Here is a 25789-nt window from a genome sequence, read left to right as displayed (position 1 = left end):
AAACATGAATCCTGCATTGCTAGCGGCACAGTGGCATAGGCACAACAGACCGAAAGGGGCTCTGTGAACCTGGTGTCCTCCATCTCATGTTTAAATGCTCATTTTTCAGATGAGAGAAATACTTGAGAGAGACCTAGGATCTGTGCAGGCAGAGGGGGTTTGACAACATGAAGGCTAGAGCACAGAATCACTGCTTCAGTATGAACTCAAGGCTGCTGAGAGTACACTGAAACTCGGGCAAGAAAGGGACACAGATGGTCCTAGGGCTGCTTCTGTACATGCTCAGAGGTTTTCCTTTAGGTGTCCAGAGAGCATTAAGACTGGATGGCAGAGGGTAGACAGTAAGGATTACCATACAAATGCAAATGTAAGGCACCTGGATTTACCATAGGAAGTACAGTCACTAAATTACATTTTAAAATCAGTTGGTAACTAATCTGTCAAGGCATTTATGCAGCTTTCATCACTTCCTGAGAAATCTTTGCACTTGTTTAAGTGTATGACTTTCTATCTTTATTACTAAGAGCCTCAACAGTCTCATATTCTAAGGGTACATAACTACTTCAATATTTATTCATAATTCATAATAATAAACTTCTCTCTTCCTCTTTACAGGTTCAGAGATCCCTAGTGCATCCCTGCCTATCAGACATGGACACTCTTTCTGGCTGGTGTCTGCCCAGGCTTTCCCGTGGATCTGCAGAGGCATGTGGAGCAGTGGCATCATAACGTTGAAGCACCATTCATCTCCAAAGGGAGACAAGTATCTGTGAGGTGTCAGTAGCTTAACTGCTGCTCTTCAGACACAATATGCGATTGAGAAAGATGAAGCTTCTCTCTCTGAATTTGCTTAATGCTGTCAAGATCTGCCTGACAGGGCTGAATGGGATTTGGCAAGAGCAGTGTCTGTCAATGGCATCTTCCCCTCAACAATTATGAGAGGATGCATCTCTTGTCCCTGGGGGTCCCTTCTGGTCTTAGAATGGAAATTTTTCTCTCACTCATTAGGAGAGACATCTTCCTGACAGACAGGTTCAGACAACAGTATTTCACAGCTTATGGAGCGTTCCTTACAACATCGGCTGTTTGTGGGACAAATGTCAGCTTCAGGACATACCTTCACCGTTTTCTGGTAACAGCTTTTCATGTAGTTCCTGCTGGAACCGATACAGGTCTTTGCTGGCTGGTCATGAAGTTTGGAAACAGCTTGTGTGTAGATCTGACTTTACCTGGCTCCACTGTAGTTACAGTTATATGAGATTTTCAATACAGATAAAGTAATTGCTTGTCTGTCCCTGAAAGTGAAAATGAGAACTGTAGGCTGTAGTGGGAGTGATAACAGACTGCTTTTTGTGGATAAAGCTTTAAGGGGAATTTAGCAGCCAGGCTGACAAATGTGATTTTGTATAAGTGCTCTAATTATGGTTCACACTCCAGAGGGAGAAGAGCAATTGCAAAATTGGAATGAAATTGTTCATTTGTCCCTTTTGTTCTTGGAAGAAATTGCTTTCTGAACCAGTCATATTTACTACAGATTCTTCCTACTCAGCTTTGAGTTACAAAGCCTACGCTTTTGGTCTGTTTGCCCCATTCAGGAAGGTAACTGTGTGGCCAGCCTTGGCACTTTACAGACAAATTTCCAGTACATTAAATGTCAATTTTACCTTTGTAAGGACATTGGGACTGAGCCATAGATGAAAGATGATCCTAGAAACACATTTTTTTTGACATTGAGCAACATTACTTATTCTGAAAATGGTTTAGTTATATAGCTTGAGCCTGCTGTCTACAGTGTCAATGTCAAAACTCCTTCTCCCTTCAACAGGAACCAAACCAAGGCCTACTTTAATGCTGCTATGTCTAATTGTCACACTGGGTAACAATAACATAAACAGCTCCTTTGACAGTGCTATACCTGTGGGCAGGAGTGATCACTCCCATGAAAAATAAAACATATATCAAGAAGTATCACTAACTCAATTCAATAAGCCACTTAAGCACAGGCTTATTTTAAAGCAGATGGGAAGCCACATCAATCAGTCTATCTGTAAAAGCACCTTCATACTATTTCCTCTAGTCTGTAGTCTCTAAAGTATGAATACTAAAGCTCATTGAATTAGACAAATTCCTTATGCTAAAATCCTCAGAAAGCTTTTTTTTTCAATCTTTATCTTACCTTGGGTGAAGATGTTACCTGATAATTTACAACTTCTTTTTCAAGCTTTTCAAGTTAATGTCTAAGTAAACCTTTTATCTGGATATTCTAAGATGAATAAAAAACAACAAGGTGATTTTTTTTGACAACTAATATAAATTTTCATGTTTAATTTCCATGTTGAAGGGAAAGCGCTTTCTTACTTGCCGAATGTTAGAATTTATCTTTCAAAGCATTAAAGATTATCAAGGAAAATTTTCCCACAGTCATTTAGAGAAGCTGCAGCTGGTTGATAGTAATCCTAGAAAAATAAATAAATGAAACCCATTCATGAGAGGGTTATTTAGCTGGGTTATTAGCCATATCCATAGACAGTTTCACAGCACAATAGAGAAATGGAAATAAAAAGGATGAAGAAGTAAATGTGGATTTAAGCTGCAATCACTGCTCTGAAATTAAACCGTATTGTTTATAAACGTAACACATTATTGTCCTCATCATGTCTAGTAGGCCATGTAAAACCAGGTTAGTTTCACACTGCTTTCTCTGTTGCTTTGTTATCCAGGTCCACCTCAACATGTGGAAAGAAATAATTTCCTTCTGGTCAGCAAAACACAGAGAACCTTTGCTCAACACTGCTGTATCTCCCACAGAAATGTAACTGAGATCCTGATAGGTGCAATGGCAACTATATTGAAAACTATATACCTGAGACCTCAAAGCCAAGATAGATCACTCATACCCATCCTAGACAGTGCTTCATTCTGCCACAGAGGAAAGCATTTTGAAACCTGAGTATCCATGGCAGAAACTGTTCTTTTGTCATTAAAAAATAGGACTGTATTCTCAATACCACACTTAGTCAAAACTCCCACTGAAGAATGTGTTCCTCAATACAGGAATTAAAATATTTGCAAGAGTAAGGATTTAATAGTAGAAAGCATGCAAGTGCTTTAATATTTGACTCTTAATCCTTGCTGTCACTGCACAATCCTGCCTTTTCCATTACTCAGAAGAAAACTGAGTCCTCATATGCGATAGTCAAGCCAGTTCAGCCAAAACTGAAGCCCTTCTGTTACAGCGATACCTCACTTCACAATTGCTTGAGTGTGTGGAGAGTGATTTCAATGTATGGATCACAGATTTCTTTAAGTGCCTATAGAATTACAGTATGAAAAAACTGATGAGAATTCAATCATTCTTACTCATTTAAAATCATTTTCCATCTCCCCATAAATAAACAGTAATAAGCAGTTTCAAACATTAATCAGTGTCACTCCTTTTTTTAGTGAGTCTACTTGTGCCAACTGCAGATATGCCTTTCACAGTCAGCAAAAGATAAAACTGCACAGACAGATGACAGTGCAAGTACCCAGTCCCTTGCAAAATAACATCTGTGATTCCAGACACAGATACCTCATCTGCTACCCAAAAGAATCACAGTAGGGTGTTTGCCCAAAGCCCAGGGAATCTAGCAGAGAGGTCTGCTTTGACTTCCAGTGAGTTTGGGTCACAGCAATGGTTAGCAGATGACCCATCCACCGGACTTCAGTCCGTACAAAGCAGTGAGGCAGGCATTGACTAAACAGCCTGAATGCTATGGCATACAACACCGTGGTACCCAGCAATTACGTGCTCAACCACAGGAGAGGCATCTCCAAGGTTGATTGAGACACACTAAGATCCCTGCACCATGAGGGAATAAGACAGAGAACTAGGCTAGAGACCACGGAAGCCAGCATCACGGGCACTGCTGGAAATCTGAGACAGCCATAGGGCAACAGCGGGGGTGGGCACCCAGTTCTGCCTAATGCAACACTTTAAGCACCTATTTCAGCACAGCAACTCAGCATCTCCAAGAAATCAGAAAACAAAGCATGAAATGCATCCTGCACAGTAAAATCAAACCTGTTTTCATCAGCCTAATGGCCAGAGCTTGAATACATGCAATAGGTAGAAAAGGCTCTCTCCAGTCTGATTAGACTTGAATAAGTATCCACTGTCACAGCCACAGTTGCTTTGTGTTTAAGTCTTTCAGCTCTCAAAATCTCTGGAGGCACAGTGGTTCATGGGATGGGTGGAAAGCACCACCCATCAGTACCACTCAGCACCACCTGCAAATGCAATTCAGAGGACTCAGCCTCGGTTTAAGCACATGTAAAAGGCCTCCTCCATGAAGGAATCTCAGAATACCCGTTTTTGAATACTAAATGGCATAAAGGCACAGACGGATCCCTAAGTACTCATTACAACAAAGGCAGGATCTGTGCTGGGAGCATTTAATAACAATCTTTTAGGCAATCGCTAGAGTTTTGCCAGGAGAACCCAAATGTCTTAGCTGTTTAAACAGCTTTATCATTTTCCAGAGTCCCTTTCCTGAACTTACTCTCATAAATTCTGTGTAACATGTTAGATAGCAAAATACTTCCCCGAATTTTGGGCAAATTACTGGTGAAATTTTGCTGTTATCTTTACAGACGGCGGCACTGTTGTTTCACTGCTTAGTGCTGGGGACGTTATTCACTTGAAATAATGAACAAGCAGGATGTGCAAAAATAACATGACTCACTAACGAGACTCTACATACACAGAGACAGCTTTGTTTAAACTGGAGCCATATTGCACAGCGTATTGTCCTAGAACTGCTGGTGCTACTACCACAGTTACTGATGCAGGAGCAGAGACCCTGATCCTCTAAAAGGCCTTTTGCAAATCCTTCCCACAAGGATTTGAAAGCTTCAGAAATCGCTCAGTCACTTACAAGTCACATCGCGCAGAGGGATGCCACCTCTTTAGCCTCAGGTTCTCTGAATGGAGAGCAGACTTCAAAGAGTACCTGGATGTTAAATGATCAAAGCACCATGGGTGGTCCATACGCGAGGTATGGACCAACTGACAAAATACAGGGATTTGGTTTTTATTCCAGTAAAATCCGCAACTACATTGTCATATAAGTTTGTTGTATATATACTCACTCCTACATAAGTAGTGCCTGGAAAGAAATGGGACTCAGTAAGATACTGCACAATGGGAAGTGAAGCCATGGATGCGGTGGTGCCTCCGCAGGGGGCTTTTCACTGAAGGAAAAAACTTTCCCGAGATCATACTGTCACAGCCAGCGATATGTCGGCCACTGATGATACATCTCAAGCAACTCAAAGCCCACTTTCTTCCTTGCACTTTGGACATCTCTCCCTGCAGCTACCTGCTGATGCAGCCATCTGCCAGACAAGCCCCTCGGCACTCCTGGCCCAGGCTGGAGGGGGTCCTCCCTCAGGACAAGGCAGAGAGCGAGACCAGTGAAGCCAAGTTCAGTGACCTTATTTCAGTGATGCGAATGACAGTTATTCTCTCATGATCTAGTCTGCATCCAGCCCAGGTGGCTTAGGAAGAGGAAGCCACAGCAGCCTGAGAGCCTCCCCTCACTGCACAACCTAGTGCCTCCTAGATGCAGCTGAGGATCTGTCTCACACATACTTAGTGAAACACAAACAGGCACATTTTTACAGCTTGTTCATTTTTCCCATTCAAATGATTTTAAATGGGAAAAATTAAAATGCAACCTTACCAAGCAAAAAATTAAAACCTGCCCATCTTCCGAGCTGTTTATTTTAGCCATGTTTTGAAAAGCATTGATGGCAGATCGTAACATGACACAAATGCAGTGCAGCTTAAGGGTGTTTGACAATTCATCAAGAGAAATTAAGTGCAAAGCTGTATGGCACTGGATGAATATGTTTAATAAATTAGGAATGAGACAAGCACTCCGTTAATGAGGAAGATGCAGCCAAAGCTTACATCATTCTATACTCAGAAGGTTTGAAGGATCAGTAATGAAAATACTAAAAAACCAGAGCTAACGAAAGAGAATTTTTACAAGAAAAACAACCTAAATTTTAATAACAAAGGGTCAACTTTGAAATCATGTTTTTTTAAACACATTCAAAAATTTATAGGAATAATTTTTGTATTGGGATTTATAAGGGTTTGCATGCTGTAATGCTATTTGGATGAAAAAATTGTATTCAAATTCTGAAATACATATTAAGACATCTTCACATGTAGCTGATAGTTCAAACAAAATGGAGCCCTTGACACTTGCTCTGATGGCTTGTCCAGCATTTATATTAAATAAAGAACTACTAATATTCAAGTTGTGAGTCTTCACAACAATACTAGCTTTTCTGCAGTGGGTCTCAGGCTTTCCTGATAAATTCTTCCATTGCTATAAACGTGCTTATCAGAGAAAGGACATGTCCGACCATCTCAGCTGAGTACCCAGGCCCAGCTGAGGATCCACCAGGACACTGGATGCCTCCTGAATTCTTTTTTTTGCAGAATTCACATACCCTTGAGGAACTGACTGGCCTGTAGAAAGTCTTGCAAAAAAGCTAGGGGCAGGTTGTGTGCTGCATTAGAAGCTAATACCATTTATAAATATTTTAAAATGCCCTGTACAACTGCACTTAAAACACCTCTTCCAGAACAATATCTCAAAATAGTCTACAAACACTAACAATAAAGTATCTTTACAAGAGTGTCTATGTATTGTTATTCTTTGTTTATAGATGGGAAATTTAAGAGAGCGCTCAAATACTTTTAAATTGTGGCTAACTAAAATAAATAGAACGCTCTTCATTTAGCCATACAAATAAGATGGCTAATTTCCAGGGGCACTGAGTATTTGCAGCTTCCATGTATATCCTAAGTATGCAGCTTAGTTACTTGAACTGAGCTTTGTAAACAAATATAAGCCAAACTGACACCTTGAGGATCAGCAGGAGTTCCCATTAATGGAAGACCCACTGCTGCTAAAAATTGCCATAGCTACTTTGAATTCAAAGGAGTTCTGACAATTTACACTAGCTAGAGGTCTGATGACTGTTGTTTAAAATATTTATATAAATTGAAAGCTGTTTTGCAGCAAGATATTCCAATTACAGTATGCAAACACTCCTTGGCACAAGCAATTAAATATATATTTTATTTGTGTAAAAACAACAGCAGTTGACCTGGGAAGACAACTCAGCTTGTTTCTCTGCTTTATACAAAGCTTCACTGTAAATAAAAAGCACATAAAATTGTCCCTACAGTAACTGTTCATATTGGTTCAGTATATAGTCTTTAGTAGCAGAAACACTAGTTTCTCCCCACTCTGATCTGTGTTAATTATCCCTAACAACTACCTAATCCTGTTCTCATTGAGCAGTACCACTTTTCAAAGTACATTTTTTCTTGCTGATTGCAGCATAAACAGAATTATGCGAATAGGCTGATGCAGTTCAACACCTGCAACTCAGAATAAGTGTTTTAAAGGCTTGAATGGTATTTTTCATGTGTCTGAGCACCAGTGTAATACTGCCTCCACACTGCAGAAATTGCTCTGAGGATAAGCTTAGCCCATTGCCAACTGCCTCAAAACCCTGCCTCACCTCAGAAACATTAGGAATCCTGAACCTTTACAGTTTTTATACATTTGATAATTTTTTTGTTACAACATCCGCAAGAAAAAGTCAAATGCTGCAGTTCACTGTCTGCGCAACTGAACTATTTGTTTTTCGGATGGATGACTTGATTTTAACAGGATTGAAAACATTATTCATCATTACTGATGTTCTCTAGTAGATTTAAATTTTGTTTTACATAGTATCTTATCCATATTTGTAAGGCATTTTAAGTTTATGCTTCTGAATGCCATAGAGTGACTACTTTTACCCAGAATGCGACTAGGAAAATGTATCTGGTTTGGATGCAATTCAGTGCTTACTGAATAGAAATAGGGTGTGGTTCCTTATAGCTTAGGAAGTTGTTCTTTCTTTAAATCCATTTTATATCACTGATGGATTACTAGACAGCCTATTAAGATTGCAGACTCTGGCCACCCTACACAGAGGAAGAGTCTACTACATCAAAATCTTCCAGCACAAAGCAGGTGGCAGCTGTTTCAGCAGCTTCTAATTTTTCACTCCATTCAACATGTCCCAGAAGTGGCAGAAATACTGTACCTTTGACTGAGCACTTCAGAGCTCTCATCCACTGGAAGACCCAGTCCTAGGCTGAATCACCAATCCCCACAAGAAATGTTACTGTGACCTCCAAAACCAGTCAGGACTTATTGCTGACTCTCACTTCAAATCACGGAAAGTAAAATATCCTGTTGGACTCACGGCAAAAATTAGCTTCCCTGGCTCCTCACCAGCCCCATGTCTCAACGTGCTATATAAATGTATGTTCTATTCCGTGGGTAGCAGGTCAGCTAATACAATAAACGCAAGATCTTTCCTAATGAAGTATTGAACATATCTGGCATTTTTGGAGACAGGTTCAAATTTGGCAATATTTGAAGAGATTTCACTATCAGAATTCTCCAATTTTTCATTTATGTTGGGCTGAATCTCACCCTTTATGAACATATAATTGTAAGATGTGTAAGAGGAACTATATTTGACATGGTCTTGTCCTGTTATTCTGCTCCTTATGATATGTTGATATATTTTCCTCCTTGCAAGCAGCAAGACCTTGTACAGCAACTGATTAATTTGTCAGTTTAAGATTAACAAATGTTAAAAAAACATAAGTCACAATGGGGTGACTTCTACAAGTAAAGATGCTCAGCTGAGCACCTCTGCATGCCTTTTTCGCAAACTACCTTAAGCTTAAGATGCTCCATAAAAGGTGATAGAAGTCTTCTATCATAGCTAATATTTCTGAGATGTCCTCAGAGGAGAGTAATAGAAAATAAATTGCTTTTAACCACTCTCAGGATGACAGAGACATATACCTCTGTGTCAAGAGCGACAGTGAGAGAAAATACCTCCTGCCATCTTCTCAGCAGCTGCAACTGGAAAAAAAAATGAATTTACTGGTAGTGCTGTTCTCAGAAATTCATGGAGTATCCAGATTCAATTGAATTAATAAGAAGAAGCATGGCCAACAGGTTGAGGGAGGTGATTCTGCCCCTCTGCTCTGGTGAGATGTCACCCGGAGTACTGCATCCAGCTCTGGAGTCAGCACAGCATAGACACGGACCTGTTGGGGTGGGTCCAGAGGGATGGAACACCTCTCCTAAGAGGAAAGTCTGAGACAGTTGGGGTTGTCCAGCCTGAAGAAAAGAAGGCTCTGGGGAGACCTTATTGCAGCCTTTCAATAATTAAAGGGGTCTTATAAGAAAGATGGGGATAAACTTTTTAGTAGGACCTGTTCAACAGCACAATGCATAATGGTTTTAAACTAAACAAGGGTAGATTCAGAGTAGATATAAGGAAGACATTTTTTATGAAGAGGGTCTTCTATCACCAGAGGCATGGTAGATGGCTCATCCTTGAAAACATTCAAGGTCAGGTTGGACAGGGCTTTGAGAAATTTGATCTAGTTGAAGATGTCCCTGCTTATTACAGGGGGCTTGGACTAGATGACCTTTAAAGGTCAATTCCAACACAAACTATCCTATGATTCCATGATTCTATGCATATCTGTATTTTTATTTTAGAAACAAAGCCACTGTTTTAGGTGCTGTTTCCAATGGGCACTGATCTTTGCTTGTCTAGTTAGACTTTTCAGCCGCCAAGTCCTGGTCTCACCTTAAAGAGAATGAAGCATGAAATGACTGCAAAGCCAAATACCATCAGCATACTGTACCTTACTGGAAGTGCTTTAACACAGTCTCCTCACCCATTAATTTTTTCCTAGTAAGGAAAGCAAGTACACATGGGAAAGCTATATGGCAAAACTGCAGTTTGTTTCTGAGGGAATTCATTCACTGACATCAATGTCCACAAAATTATTAATGTAACATGGCCACTATGTCAAAAGCCATTGTCAACACTGAGAAATGAGGATTGATACTTGATTTTTACTGTTGCCAGAAACAGACTATAAATTCATAAGATCTGCACAGCTGATACACTGTTATCATATTTAAACTTAGACTGAGAAGAGGCATGAGAGATTTCTGTGACTCTGCATGCTGCTTTGCAACTCCAGACTGATGTTTTTCATAAAGAAGGATTAGAAGGAAGGCAATAAATTGAAAGATTCCTGCTAAGAGATGGCTTCTTAAGCTTTGGTCTAATTATAATGCAAGCACTTTCAAGTTCATGATTTTAATTAGAAGCAGAGACTGAGAGAAAAAACAGGGGGACCATTCCCCAGGTGGAACTCTAGCTGAAACTGCAATGCAAACAATAAATAATACTGCATAACTTGAGCCTTAGTGAAATGCTGGCTTGTGTTTTGCCTAATGGCAGATCAATACCATACAAATGAAGCAATTACAGTTGTGTCATATAAAGCCTTATTTGGTCAGCAGCCAAAATGGGATTAGCTGGAAGAGTTCCTAGGACTTTCTGTCTGAATATTATTGCAGAAGTTAATGAGGAAGATCTGATAGGCTGAGACAAACATAAGTGGTGCCAGCAACCAGATGAGGTGGTCGGTCCAATAGCCAGTGTGCTGATAATCAAAATGCCCTGAAGCCAGCTGAACATCAATCCAAGATCAGGTGAAATTATCAATGGCAATCCAATCCCTCTATCAACCAACTATATAAAGTTGCCATCATCGGTACAGCCACGTACACAGTAGAAAATGCAAATACATCAACATTCATACCAGTCAGTCCAAGCACAGCCATGTCAATACAGTAATACTCATGCTTGCAATGTTTCAAATACAAGCAGCCAGGCTATACAGAAAACAAGGAATGGAAATTACTCATAGATCTCTGCAGTGGATATGGAGATCCAACTAATGTAATTGCTCTTGTCCTGAACACATGCCCACATGCCACTTTTAATAAAAAAAGTTGGAGGAAGTAGAGTCCACTGGTGATGGAGATTTTTGCTATTGCTTTCTAAAGGGAACACAGAACAACATATGGTCATAGACCATACACTGTTTAAGAAATCATTAGCTGAAGTTACATTTTCTTTATTGTTTGCCTCCAAAACAGTTTCCTTGGTCAAAGACACTGAGAAATCTACTGTGGGGTTTGTTCTGAGGCACACATTTTCATGGATTTGAAATAATAATACAAAATCTGAAGTAGGAATGGACTTTAAATATTCACAGTACAATAAACACTGTGCTATTAATCTTCATCGTTCCTCTGAGCTTGACAGACAATTGTCATTACCCTCAATTTTCAAAGGTGAAACTGAAGTGAGAAGGTGAACTGACCTCCTCCAAGACTCCCAGGAAATTGGGGCAGGATCATAATTAAACTCATCAGTATGACATGACTTCATTCAACCACACTTCATTGCTACTCAGAAATCATTGGGCCTTTTAAGGCAAGTGTTCATAGAGAATTTATTCTTCTGGCCTCCCAGTGGAAATGACTTCCTAAAGATAGACCAAGCTTAAACTTCTGTGCACATTCCCTCAACTCAGTCTTTAATCATGAGATGCTCCTAATTTTTCCGCATAGCCTGCCAGAAGTGAGGCAGCCAACCTGAAGGGCCTGGCTCCTGTAAGAAAAAACTCTTTCACCTTTTGACCCCATTCTTAGAGGTTCCACAAAGGTCCATGCTGTCAGTCACTCAGCATCTATATAAGGCTGCTTAGGATGTTAAGGGCTCCCTTTGCCCTGTCAAAGCAGAAGATACAAAACACTGCCGCTTATTCACTGAGTTCAGATGCTCTCACTCTCTTTTGCTTTTCCAGCATGAGAATGGGATTTCGATAACAATCTGATTGAGTTTTGATTCACAGAAATCATAACTAAAGACTAGTGGTCAGGAGGACCTTTTGTACAAGTTGGGGAGAAGACCTTCTCCTATGCAGAAAAGTTAAACATCCCTCTCTGAAAGCTCCTACAACTTTGCAAATACTCTTGTAGTCCCATGAGGTTGAATGTGATGGCTGAAGATGTCCTTTTCATATCCATAATTGTCAAAAAAGGTTCATAGCATAGTGCAGACACCTCAGGAGGTGTCTCTTCCAACCTCCTGCTCACACAAGGGTCAGCTCTGAGGCCAGACCAAACTGCTCATGGCTTCTCATCTAGTCACGGTTTGAAAACCTCCAATGATGGGACTGCATAGTCTATCCAGGCAACCAGTGTCACTGCCAGACTGTCCTCAGGCAGTCAGGGGAAAAAGTTCCTCCTTACATCCAGTCTGAACTTCTGTTTCAGTTTATGCCCATTGTCTCTTACTTTCCCGCCCTGCACTGCTGGCTCCATCTCCTCAAAGACCTCCCCAGAGGCACTGGGGGCTGTTGTTAGGTCCCCCCAAAGCCATCTCTGCTCCAGGCTGAACAAGCCCAGTTCCCCTGGCCTCTCCTCACAGGGCAAGTGCTCCAGATCCAGCTTCATCTTGATCACCTTCCACTGAAATTGATTCAATTTATTGATGCTTTTCTTGAATTAGAAGGCCAAAAAAAGGATGCAGTACTCTAGATGTTGTCTGAATGTTTGCAATTATTTTATTTGATGCTACAATATCTTCTCTTGTGGCCTACAGATTGGATGAACTAAAAGCACTCTAACTGGAAACTGCCTTGGATAATTGCCTACTATCTAAGAGATGCCAAAAGTAGGAGCCTGCTTATTTAATTGTGATAGGAAAAATTCCTAAATCCCCAAGAAACTGTGATGACTTTCTGTTCACTTTCAACTACACTTTCAGAGCCTGAATTTACATTATTTAAACTCTGCACAACCAGAACTAGTTGGCAAGTGTTCATATGGATTGAAAGGAAAAACTATCATTAGCAGGTATAGAATATAATTAAAATAGTATCATATACTGATTAAAACCTGAGGAGACGGATTTTAGAAAGTGGAATGTGGGCTGGTCCCACAGCTTTGCACATAGAAGGACATAATGTTTTTAATGTTTTTAATTAAAACCAATAAAGAAATAAGCATTAGCCCACATCCTGGCTCTTACTGTTTTGCAACCAGTAAAAAGCTTTCGTGGAAACCTTCAAATTCAAAATTTTGTTGAAAGTGTAAAAATATGAAAAATTGACTAGTAATGTTTGCATTTAGGCACCTGAAATTTGGGTGATTTGATTTACCTAGGAAAAGTCGAGATATTCTGCAGGAAATAACTCGCAGATTTCCAACCGGCTCTGATGACTTTTTATGAAGACTCAGAGTTTTAAGATCCAAACCAGATCTGAACCACACAAATGACAGCATAAAATGACATAAAAAAAATTGCCACACTGCTGTATGCAAAATCAGGTGCCTACATCCATACCAAGGAAGTCAAAGGTCTCATTCTAAATGTAAAATCCTCTTACGACACAGTTGCAAATTTTGGCTGCATTAAATGGAACCATATAAGCCATAGATTTGAATGAGCTTAATGTATAATTATGTACGGAGAAAGACTATTCTGGAGGTAACAGGTGGTCTGTCAGATGTTGGGGATGCTCTCACCTGCAGGCCTTGTTCATCCCTGCTGCTAGTAATGGAAGATGCAAGGGATCTGGATCTTCCTGAGCACAGATGCTATCCCTGCCCATGTGGGGTGGGGAAAAAAAGCAGAAAACCCCCCCTCCCAAAACTCTGTCTTCACTGGGTCCTGCAGATAGATTATTCTTTTTATGTGTTCTTTTAGAGTAGAATGAAATAACCGAAGTGTAACAAAAAACCAGGCCTTTGTATCAGGTCAGGCTTGGACCACTTTCATCCAGTTGACTTTTGGCTTTAAAAAAGTACAGTGAAAACTGTAGTCAAAATTTGACTACAGAAAAACTGCCAATCCCACCAGAAGCTGTTAAAAGAGAATCTCACTTAACGAAAAAGCACATAGCATTGTTCAGCATCATGTGATTTGATAAAATATGTGGTTAAATAGGACCTAAATCCTTTTTCAGCTCTGATTTAAGCTCTTTCTCAGTGATTAATTGTATTGGGAAGCAGAGGAAGGCAGGCAGAAAATGGGAGTAAGGCTTCTAGCTATAAAAATACAGAGACTTGAGAAAAGGATATCTAGAGATAGTTGACAAGAAAAGCTGTAGTTTTACTCTACTTCCTACCACACACAAGGTAGACGAGTTCAGAGAAATAATTACTGATCTCTCACAAGGCACCATTTATCATAGTATCTTTTAAATTTCCATTGTTCAGTGAGATGCACATGTGGCCATTTTTATCTGGAACCTGAGCACCCTGGGAACATGCTGCTGATGTTGGGAAACAGCCACATTTTAGACATGTGGTGCCAATACACGGAGTAGCTTAAATTTTGTATTAAAACTCTTGACTCTTGTTTCGTGCTTTTTTAATTGGCAGCATCTTTTTACCTTTCATTCTGGGATGTTCACTCCCTCCATAATGCCTATTCCATCGCTCAGTATGCCAGTCTAAGATGCTGTTCTCAGCTCAAAGAAACCATGAGAAAGAAATTAAACTTTTTTCCTTACTTTTGATTTGGGATTTTTCACAAGAGGTGCAGCTGCATAATGACTAAATGGCCATTTTATGTCTCTCAGGAGTCCACCTAGTACTTACTGTCAATTGGAAGCGGGCAGTTTTGCAACTACCACACAGATTAATCGCAAACTGTTTTTCTGGTGCTATTTGTTCTCCAAATGTCAGTGCCACAGGGAGGTATTGTTGTGAGCTGCTGAGATGCCTTTCAGTGGCCTGCTCCCTTGCTTTAGTCTACCTACAATTTACCTGGACAATTATTATCTTAGTGGGATCGGCCTTTTACTTGGCGGGAACTGTACCATCAACTTCAAAGGGTAGATGTTTTGTGCCCTTAATGAACACATATTCTGAAGCCTGGCAGCTTCCTGGGAATTGACACCTAAACAGTCAGAGAGTTGTCATGAAAAGAAAAGAGAGAAATAATAACGAGCCACATTGTTAAAATATAATGGGCTGCATCTTGCCCTCTGCTGAGCTGCTTTACGAGGGATTGGGGAAATGGCAGGGAAAAGGGCAGGACAAATTTATTTCTGAAGTGCCAAGAAGCAGAGTTTGTTCCTCAGAGGATCTATGCATTGGAAACTGACAACCCTTTTGTATCCCACAGGCACACTCTGGGCATTAACGCTTACCAAACCTTGGCAAACCTCCAAAAAGGCAGTAAGATGTGTGCACAGAAATGGTATCAGTACTTTTGAGATATTCTGGTCTTCACTGGTAGTTTTAGGGAAGTTTGTTGGTTATAGTTAAATATATGCCTCTTTTTACCTGACAGAGAAGTGAACAGCCTGACAATTTTAATTTGGACAGATATATCATGAAGCCCCTATTCTGTTTGCATTCAAATATTTCTGAAACAGGCAAAAAAAAGAAATGTTTTTTTTTGGATGTCTTGATTTCTTTCTAGTTGTAGAAAATGAACCTGTTATAAAACTTGTCCTGGTGCTGACTACCATGGACTGGCCTAAGCAATGCTTCTATATGACAGCACAGAAATTTCACTTTTAGTCATCATTAAATATCAGAAGGACAAAGCTCTTGTATAAATATTTTGTAAAAAGGGAAAACAAAGAAAAAAAGCCTCATAGTGCTGTTAAACCAATGCTAAAGCTGAAGAGACAGAATGGTAGTTTCACCTTTTATACTGATTATACCGCTAATTTAAAAATATCTATTGCAATTGCAATGTTTAGATAAAAAAGTAACCTTTATAGGCAATAGCTCTACTGCTGTTTCAATACTCTGCCCTTTCACTCCTGGTCAGAAGCACCTCGTTTCACAGCTGTTCTCGCCGAAATCCTGGGACCTTCCCGGGAGTAAGAAGCAAGATGATGTTAGCAGAGAGGTACCAGAATGTGACTGTATGACCAAAATTGGATCTGGGCTTCTTAGAGGAGCTTTGCCTTTCATCAATTGCTTCTAATGTCATTTGTAGTGCAGGAAAACAGAAATGGCAACAGAACAAATTCCCATGACTTTTGCTCTCTCCTCCAGGCCGCAGAGAGCTTTGTTCAATTATGAATCCACCCTGATGAAGTCTGAGGGTGGAAAACTTCCTGAAAGTGGCAACGAATTAATAGGTTCTGTGGGGCAAGGTAGGTCAAAGATGGATCTTTGAAGTACCTGAAAAATATACTGATGTGTTTTTTTTATGCTAAGACAGAGAAAATTCAGTGAGTTCAGCATCATGGACACTAATGAATTGTTTTCTTCTGAAGATACAAATACCAGAAACAACAATGCTCTTCACTACAAATTGGTGACTTAAGTCAGGATTATTACAATTTCCTGCCTCTATATGTAAAAATTGCAATAAAGGGCAAAACTTCTCCAAGTAGAAAATTTTTTCTTAAATACATTTGCTCATATAACTTGCAATGGAGCTCATTAGCCATCATCAATTTTTTATTTTTTTTTTTTTTTGGTATGGAGAAGACCCTTATCTTGATTAAAAATTATGAAATTAATCCAGTAGACATCACTGCGGAACAGAGCAAGCTGGAATTCTGATCTCTGTTCTCAATGCTTTATTTTTACTTTTAAAACAGGTATTCTGTTTTCAGACAAAAATAATCCAGGTAACTGAAACTAACTATGACTCCCAGGCTCTGCTGAAAGAACAAGTTGCTAACATTCATTGCCAGGCTCTCTCCTCACCGACCCTCTTTTGACCCCTGACTTTTACATTCCTTGCTAAGCAGTGGCCCCCTCTCTGCTTTTTTACCTAGTGAATGCTATTTTTAGTTGACAGAAAACCCAACAAGCTCTGAAAGGTCAGACCTGTTTGAGAAATATCCAAGCTATAAGCTCTGACACTGAATGGGTAATGGGGCAGTAATTCAAGCCTTGTTATGCCTACAGTGAAGGGAAGAATATTATGCAAAGTCATACAGTATGATCTACACCATCAGTCAAACAAGATAATGTTTACAATATGCATAAAATGCTATAGATCCCATTCTAGTTTTCAAATCATTTTGTACCACAGAAAGAAATGACCTTGTAAAATCTTGGTAAGTGCAACTCCGGACTAAAATCCTGTTCTTGTAAATATCAACAGACCACTCCATAACTATACAGGGATTTTAATTTTCTCCACTGCCCCTTGCTTTAAAAGAATAGAAGTCAAACTCAGTAATTTCACATCACTCATTTTTATCTTCAAATCTCTATTATTCACCAGTTGTCTCTAGATCTTCTCTATATCAAACATAAATAACACCAGTTTCTAACTCCTACTGTGCTTTGCTGAAATGACTGCCTCTGTGGATAACACACTGATTATGGGCAAGACAAGACATTCTGGCAAGGGAAGAAAAATGTGAAAAAAAAAATCAAACCTGCTTCCTCTGCATCCCTCTTCACTGTGAAGGTCACTTGTCTTCAGAATGATCTGGGGAGGTCTTTGAATATCAGTGTTGCCAGCTGAAGGACAGCTAGCCAGCAGAGGAAATACCCATTCTTCTCTCTGAACTGCCAGAACAATGCTCAAAAGCACATAGGGCACAGACCTCACCATGGTGACCCAAGTGTACCTGTGCCTACTTCTGGACCTTTCTAGAAACAGGAACACACAAATGCAGCCACAGTGCAGTAAACAATGCAGCACAGATGCACAGAAACACTACAAGATAGAATAGCTACATCAATGATACTGGTTAAAAAATTAAAAAATCTATTAAGTCTTTCGAAAACTGAACAATGTAGGGTACACTGAAGAGTGGTCCAGGGAAATGCCCTGTGGAAGAAGAGGGAGAAGTCCTCTGCAGGAAATAAATTTCTGTCTCCGTAAGTAATTTGGGTGGTCAGCTCAGATACTTTTTCCTAGTTGTCCTCTTACTCAGAGGGAATCCATGAATATCATACCTATTTTTTGTACACACAAATTCAATTGTATAGAAATCGTAAGAAACCAGAGAATGCCAGAATCTTGCATGGAAATATTTTTATCTACCCTTATAGGTGACAACTGTGTAATGACTCTGATTCTTTTCCCACAGAGCTTGATGTGAATTATCAGTACACTGATCTGCAAAACCAGGGTAAAAGGAGAACTGGGATATCAGAGTAATATATTAAGTTCACAATAAACAGCTTTGACAGTGAATGATGATCTGGGAATTCCTTCCACAATAAGCTCCTTATACTCTGGTCTCCAAAAACATCAAGGATAGAACTTGATAAAAAGATTAATGGTACCATTGGAAGAAATACTATCAGATTTACCCTTACTTTCCCAAGCTTGTTTCAGGTCAATGAAAAGCACGCCCCTAAATAGGACTAGGGAGTATCCCATCCTATGTAAGGTCTGACAAAAATTTGTATGAATGAGAATGTGCAACACTATGTTTATAAGGGACCATACTGGATATATCCTTGAAAAGCAGATGTGACATTGTCAGCTGGTACCACACTGAAATGAAGTAATGAAAGAACAGCAATTTTAAGAGATTTATCTCAAGAAAACAAGGACTAGATGAAGTCACTGAAATCATGATGATAGTTTATAAAGCCCATGCACACAGACTCCCTTCATAACATATCTTTACCTTATTCACATAAACTCACACATTTCGTCAAAAGTCCCCTCCACCACAGATTCTTCACTTTTAGAGTAAATCTCTTTCAGGTATTGCACAATTATATAAACAGAAGAATCCATACAATGTTGACAGGGCACAGTTGGGATGCCTTCTGCACCCCAAACACTCTCCACAGCACTTCTCCTTTGCAAGGGATGGAAACTAAAATCCACAGCTTCACTCATGTTGTATTTCGCATTTCACACAAGCTGCTAGAATGATGAGAAAATTACATCTGCATTACCTGCTTCACTTCCTACATTTCCCACCCCATGTTAATACAAACAGAGTAAAGAATGGATAAAGAACTGGCACCTTAGTCAGTGTAAAGAGTCAGCTCATGTCACCAGCTGTCACAATGCAAAGAACCAGCAGGTATCACCACGTGGGTATTTTTGCCTTCCTTTCCAGAACATAAAGAATTATTCCTAAAGTCAAACTGGTGTTTTTTACTACATAAAAGGAATAGAGACTTGAATAATGAAATATATAATCCAAGATTCATATCTGTAAACATTAACTGTAATTGCAATAGTGGGTACTTAATATAGCTCTGGATTTCATCAGGTTGGTGAACAACCATATTATTTGGCTAGATCTAATTCTGCCACTCATCTGGCTGGACTCAGAGACTCACGAGACACTCCTGACTTGAGCAGGTTTCACTCATTCACTCTGCATGCTGTTGGCTGCAGGACAGGACAGCCAGATGTCCTTACTTAAAACAGTCACAGAAACAACGGCAACAACTCCTCAATTTTTAGTCCAACCTGTCATTCACCTCTGTACCGAACAGCTTAAAGGTACAAAAAGCTTTTAGTGTACCTTTAAGACAATATTGTCCCTACTTGCTTCTCCATAGAGCGGAGAACTCTTTCATGTTCATCACTCTTCAAACTTGTTTATGATGCCTACATATCTAAAACAGAAAAGCAGAGGCATGCAAAGCATAGGATTTGTGTACTACAAGATCTCCAGGTGTTGCTCTCTAGAAACACAGATTACTGCAAGTGGCAAGGCAGATGAGCCAGGGGTGATCCACAATGGCCAGAAGTCTGGCCATGAGAATGTCTTCGAATGGCAATGCATTTACAAAGGCAGGTCTGCTAAGCAGACAAGCAGCACTCTCTTAACCACCTTTGAAAACACCACCTTTGAAGAAAAACCTCATTAATTCACACTGATTACTACACAGTAGTTTTGGAAGAATACCTACCGTGGTAGGAGGAAACAGTAAGGACAGCAGGGTAGTACCATGAGAGAAACTCAATCTTTGCTGTGAGGAGAGCCTTTGCCCTCAATCCCATGTTCCTTCTCAAATATGTCAGTCTTTTGTGACATTGTATAGAAATGAATATCACTGAAAAGGAAGGAAGGAAGGAGACACACATGATGTGTAATGTGGTGCTGCCTGGTAGGCATAAAAAACCCACACATCAGGCATTTCCCATTCTCCTCCATCCAGTGATATGCATGAATCCTAATACTGCACCAGCACTGAGAATACATCATTCCAATTAGCCAATAGGTACTGGTTGAACACTGCAGGAATGTAGCATGGAACTCAGTAAGGAGGAGTTTCAAAATAAAATCCACTACCCTGCTCATGTGTAGGGTCATGAGCAATAGAGCAACCAGTCCCTGGATCGCTCTGACAGGTGGATTTCATCTGCATGAACGAAAAGTGATGGGTATATGCTCTGTAATGAACATGAGCCCAGTGACATGATGGCAGGGAACCATCACTAGTCCTATGCTACAGGAAAAAGTTTGATTTAGATTACCCCCACTTTTTGTCAGTGTTAGATGTGTGAAAATATATGGTCTGGTTCTCCATACACTCACAGAAATTTTATGCAGCTGGTTCTACATTTTCAGTGAAAAAACTCCTGATTTACAATCATTGTAAGTAGTAGGTGGATTAAGACTAAAATATCTCTAGTGAAACAGGTGTTCAAAGAGTTTAGTGACTAATTTGATATTAATAATTAATTTGAAAAAAAATGTATTTTTTCCTAGTCCTGAACAGCCCAAGAATAGAGTGTGAATGTTTAACATTTATATGATACTTGCAATTATTTGTGAACTATATCAAGCAATTTGTGGCCTACACATAACTCAAATAGGAAATTATGATTATTAAATAAAATGCGGAATTTACAACTCCCATAGCAAATTATGTCTTTTGACTAATTTATGTAATGAGCTTAGCTAGTCTGCCCTTCATGGATTTCAAACTGCATGTTCAATATTTGCAATTATCTGAGCAGGCAGCAGTTACGTAAGTCATCTGATCAGTAGCGGAAACACTACCATGTGGGATGCAGTCAAAAGAGCAAAACCAGCATACTCTACAATTTCAAACAATTCAGAAAATACTGAAGCATGCAGTTAAAATTTACAGCTGAGTCTATTCTGATCAAAAGCACAGGGGTAGGAGGAAGCTTTTCCCCTCTTCATTAAGCACTACTGTCTATAGACATATATGGAGGAGGTAGTATGAATGGGAGGTATTGCATGTTTATTTTTGTCCAGAACACTCTGTTGCTTAATGTTTTTAATAGGTAAGCAGCACTGATGTGTTGCCTGAGGTTTGCCACTTGGGCTGGAAGAGAAATGGGGTGCGGTAGAACAAGCAGCTTAGCACATCTGAAAGGCTCAGGAAAGACATGGACATGGACAGCCAGTTGACACAGCTTGAGAGAATATTTGGTCCAGTTTTCAGCTTGGGTAGGTTTTCTTCTATTCCACTTTTTGAAAGACTTTTGAAGGTAGGATGCGAAAAACCAAATGCTTTTGATCACATGACCCTAATGATAGTTGCCGACCCCCAGTTAGACCAAGCTGTGGCCTCACTGAAACATATGGGAGCTTGGTCTTTAGCTGGGTTGGAACCAGGAGTTCACACTTAATCCTTACAATCATGGTTGTGCTCTTCCTCTCTGTTCTCATTAAACTGTCTTGCTAGGCCCTCTTCCTTCCAACTGCTTTATGTCTTGTCTCCATTACTCCTAGATATTTTTATCCAGCCAACTGACCAAACCTGAAATAAACCCAGATTTGATACAAACCAACTTCCACTGGATACTAGTGCTCATTATGACATGCTTGTCGTTGGTGTTTGGATACTCTGCAGAAAAAAGTGAGAGGGATGGAAGGGTACCATAAAGCATGCTTAAGGGCAAACAGCCCACTGCTAAGATATATATGACAGAAGCTAAAGTGATTCCTAAAATGTTTGCCCTAGCTTTGGCACAGTAAAGCATGACTGTGTCAGCAACAGGCATTTCTTTACTATGGGAAAGCAGCTCCACTAAACTGCAGTGCTGCCTACTGCTTCTAGGTTGTCTGAAACACTGAGAAGCAGACAGCAATCTATTCTAAATATAAATAAAAAATAAGTGTTTTGAAAAAAACCCCAGATAATAGATCAGCTTCTCCTATTTTCTGCTGTCTTCTACCCTTAACAACCCCATGAGTTCTGGACATATTTTTCTTTATAAGTATTATTTTTATTATTGTCATTTCCCTCTCTTACTACTTTATTTATCAGTGAAGGTGGCAGGTTTTAAATCTGAGAGGTACTGAATGTTAAGGACCAAAAATTCATATTCAGTCACTGAAATAACTGGCCTGATTTTCCCTTACACATACAAATCTTTTGCTGCGGATGGCAGTGGTTCTGACGATACTCCTATTCCCACCTGTGTAACACAGTTAAGGCTATTGAGGTTTGTGGTATTATGTGCAGGTTAAACTGGTGAGTTAACAGCGAGTCTAGTTATCTGCACAGTGGTGATGATGTCTCCTCTGCGGTCACAGATGTAGACAGGTACCTCCTTAGTTATTTCCTGCTCAGAACTACAGCTCCATCTGCCCTTGAAACTCCTCCCTTCCACTCACTTCATCTCCTTTGTGAATCTATTTCATCAGAGCCTGCTGTAATCCCTTATCATGAGCACAAATTGGAGAAGTGGGGTACTGGTTGCTCCACGGGCCATTCCCTCTCCCCCATCCACGTGCCCTATCGCTGTAAGACTCCACAGGTCCCACCCTCTCAATCTCCTAGATGCTCTTTTGTTGTGGAGAAAATTGGCAAGTCTACCACAGGAAAAAGGTAAGTTTCGTTTGCCTTAAACATTAAAGACAACATGATGGTAAATACTGCCAATTTTAACACAGAACTAGTATCTTCACTTCTGTTTCCCTGACAATTTGAATGAAAAGCAAATGATGTTCTGCCTGTGAATCAAAATCTCTCTTACTTGACTGAATGTCTGATATCATGATAAAGTAAATGAAAAGTTTGAAAGCAGTACTGAAATGCATAATGCTAGAAACACAAACTTTTGTTTTTCTAAATAAGAAGGTACTTTAACAAGAAGTACTTTAGTGAAGTTGCTTTGATAAAAGACTAATTATATCCAGGTGATAATATTTGAAAAAAGATGTTACAAGCAGCTCCTTATTTAGAAATTAGCAGCCAAAATCAATAAACAAACCATAAAATGTAGACATATGACTGACGCACATACTGATGCAGATAATGTAGACATAATAATGCTATAAAGGGTTGAATTTGGAGAAAATAGCTGATGAAATTGAATAGCTGATGTTAATTCTGTTGAGTCTGACTTCAAGTAGCTAGTGTTCAACCAGTTTGGTTTTTATATGGCCTTGAAAGATATGCCAACTGTAACTGTTAAATCTGTATTGAAATTAGAAATGGTTACCTTTGTTGATCAAAAAAAAAAAATGAGATGGAAGAAAAGAAAAATAACATACCATGTTCACACACAAAACAAAAAGAGCTATATCAGGGACATCAGGGAAGGTGGAATACTATAACAACACATTTTATATTGTTATACTATTCCACCCACCTTAATGGAGAACCCTTCGGTGTGGCTACGCCATAGCCTTTCGAATCCAGATTTCCTCCCACTTTCATGGTGTCGCATGGCTTTCGTTGCTCAATGTATTCGTTCATGGTAGACTCCAGCAGGAAGGCAAACTTGCCCTTGGATTTGCGGACACGAGCTACTCCCTCTGCAGTAGTCCTAGTGAACACTGATGGCTCAGCTGATTTCATGTAGGTCCACATCTTTTCATACACTGCTATTTTTGATCTCTGGAGAAAATTAAAGAGAAGTTAGAACAAAAGAATGTGGCAACATTTCAGAATGGCACTGTTCAAAATAAAAACAGTCATACTTAATTTTTTCAAACAACTGGTGCTAGGAAAATCATACTTGGATAAGGATTTTCTTTGAATTCCATGATTATTTTAGAAGAAACAAGAAATAACAATATCAGTACTATAAAATTAGATATTATTTTTAGGTCCAGTTAGCCTCTAGCAGTCACAATAAAATAACTGCAAAGCTAAGACCTGAATCTACTGTTAGATAAAGACAGTTCACAGAGTCAAAGTGTTGTAAAGTGAATTTTAGGGAATGATATATGAAATAGATATCCACAATAAAACTGTATGGGAAAAAAAAACCAAACCAAAACAATAAAATAATCCCCCCACAAATCCTGAGCTGAATTTTAATGTATTTCTCAGCTCTAACACCCACTTTTTACAGCATCAAAACCACAATAGTGTAAGTAAGATTTCTGCTTTATAATCCAGAGTCCAGAATTCACTCAATTTACATTCAGAAAGGCTGTACAACATTTCAAGACATGGTTCACAATAAATGATGGAAACAGCAAATTGGACCAAATATGCTATTAAAGGAAACAAAATGCCATATGCATTTGTCTTAAAGAAGTATTAGGTATGTTTTTAGAATTGCAGTTATCGGTGGATTTATTTTAATGACTCCGATCCTGCCAGTAATTAAGAAATGTGCTTGCTCAAAGGATGTACACGAATTCATGTCTTAGAATGGATTAGTTGGAAATTTTCCTGTCTGGGAACGCATTGTGTAATCACAAGACTCAAGCAAATAAAACAGTAAAAAATAAAAATATTTCATCCACAAATACAAATTTTCATTGAAAGGAAGGAAGAAAATGCTGTCAAGCTGAGGAGATTCCCATGCTTGTTAGATTCGCTCAACAACTCCTTTGCTTCCTGCAGCAAGAGGGATACATGCATGCAAACTAGCAGTGCATCAGTTGAACACTATACAGTGTTTTTATTTAATGACAGATGGCACTTGTCTTCTCTTATGCATGCTGCAAAAAGGACTTTTTAACCCACTGCTCAAGTCAGCTTTTATTTGAATCAACAGGAGCTTCTAAGCAAGAGTTGGTGTACAAGCCCATTCCTACACTGTGCTGAGCTCACAATTCTTACTCCAGGAAAATATTCATGATTATAAATTCCAAAACAAAGGGCCTTAGAATGTTTAAACAAATATCCTATCTTGTAATCTAGGTATTATTTAAACTGCAACTGAGCCTTTGTATAGGTATGAGTAATTTCCCTGAAGCACTTGTTTTTACCAGTTACTGAATTATTAAGTTGTCAGGGGGGCAGATTTAACCTGAAAGTAAGTGGCATTTAACCAGAAATGTTCAATAAAAATATCATATACCAGAGCATCATAAATTATCCTTGCTTTTTAAGCTTGTCTATATGCATAATTTTCTCTTTCTGTCAAATATAATAAAATTTAAATTAACAACAGTTGTGTATGTCTATAATCACATTCTGTCTTGTCAACCTCTCTTTCCACTGTAGTCATAGGTACATTTTAATTTATATACTAGTGGCTGAGAGCAGTGTGTAAATTAAACCACCTATGTATTCTTTCTGATTTATGCGGATGCACCTTCATAGATTTAAATGTACAGAAAGAAAAAAAATGGAAGAGAGCAGTAAAGAATCAGGCATCATTTCAGGAATATTTACTTGCCTTTGTCTGCTTTCACTTCCAATCATTTCTTATGTCTTAACATCCATATCATCATATTCTTTATAAAGTAAACATATAATAGGTCACTTTCCTTCAAAACTAAAAACACGCAACACAAAATAGCTCTATTAGTATGAGGAAACAATGCCCTAAATCAAATTTAAAAGGTTGCATTCAAATCTGTTTTTTTTTAGGATCTAGTTTCCTTTGCTTATCAAGAGACAAAAAAATATGCAAACTCTAATAAGGCATCTGCTCTGTAAGAACATTTTCTTCTCCCAAACTTTCATTT

At 39.2% G+C, this 25789-nt stretch overlaps 1 protein-coding gene across 7 annotated transcripts in view; it reads right to left on the bottom strand.

Moving 5' to 3' along the window:
- Positions 1–25789, bottom strand: part of GRIA4 (glutamate ionotropic receptor AMPA type subunit 4) — a 240246-nt gene that overhangs the window by 18435 nt on the left and 196022 nt on the right. For all 7 annotated transcript variants that reach the window (XM_032990755.2, XM_032990747.2, XM_032990754.2 and 4 more), the window contains exon 13: positions 23509–23756. In XM_032990755.2, the coding sequence (XP_032846646.1) occupies positions 23509–23756 (248 nt within the window). The remainder of the gene's footprint in view (positions 1–23508; positions 23757–25789) is intronic.

The sequence above is a fragment of the Tyto alba genome, unplaced genomic scaffold (assembly GCF_018691265.1).
Source record: "Tyto alba isolate M040663 unplaced genomic scaffold, T.alba_DEE_v4.0 Super-Scaffold_2, whole genome shotgun sequence".
Taxonomy (NCBI): domain Eukaryota; kingdom Metazoa; phylum Chordata; class Aves; order Strigiformes; family Tytonidae; genus Tyto; species Tyto alba.
The sequence above is the reverse complement of the archived record's forward strand: the minus strand, read 5'-3'. Positions and strand labels throughout refer to the sequence as shown.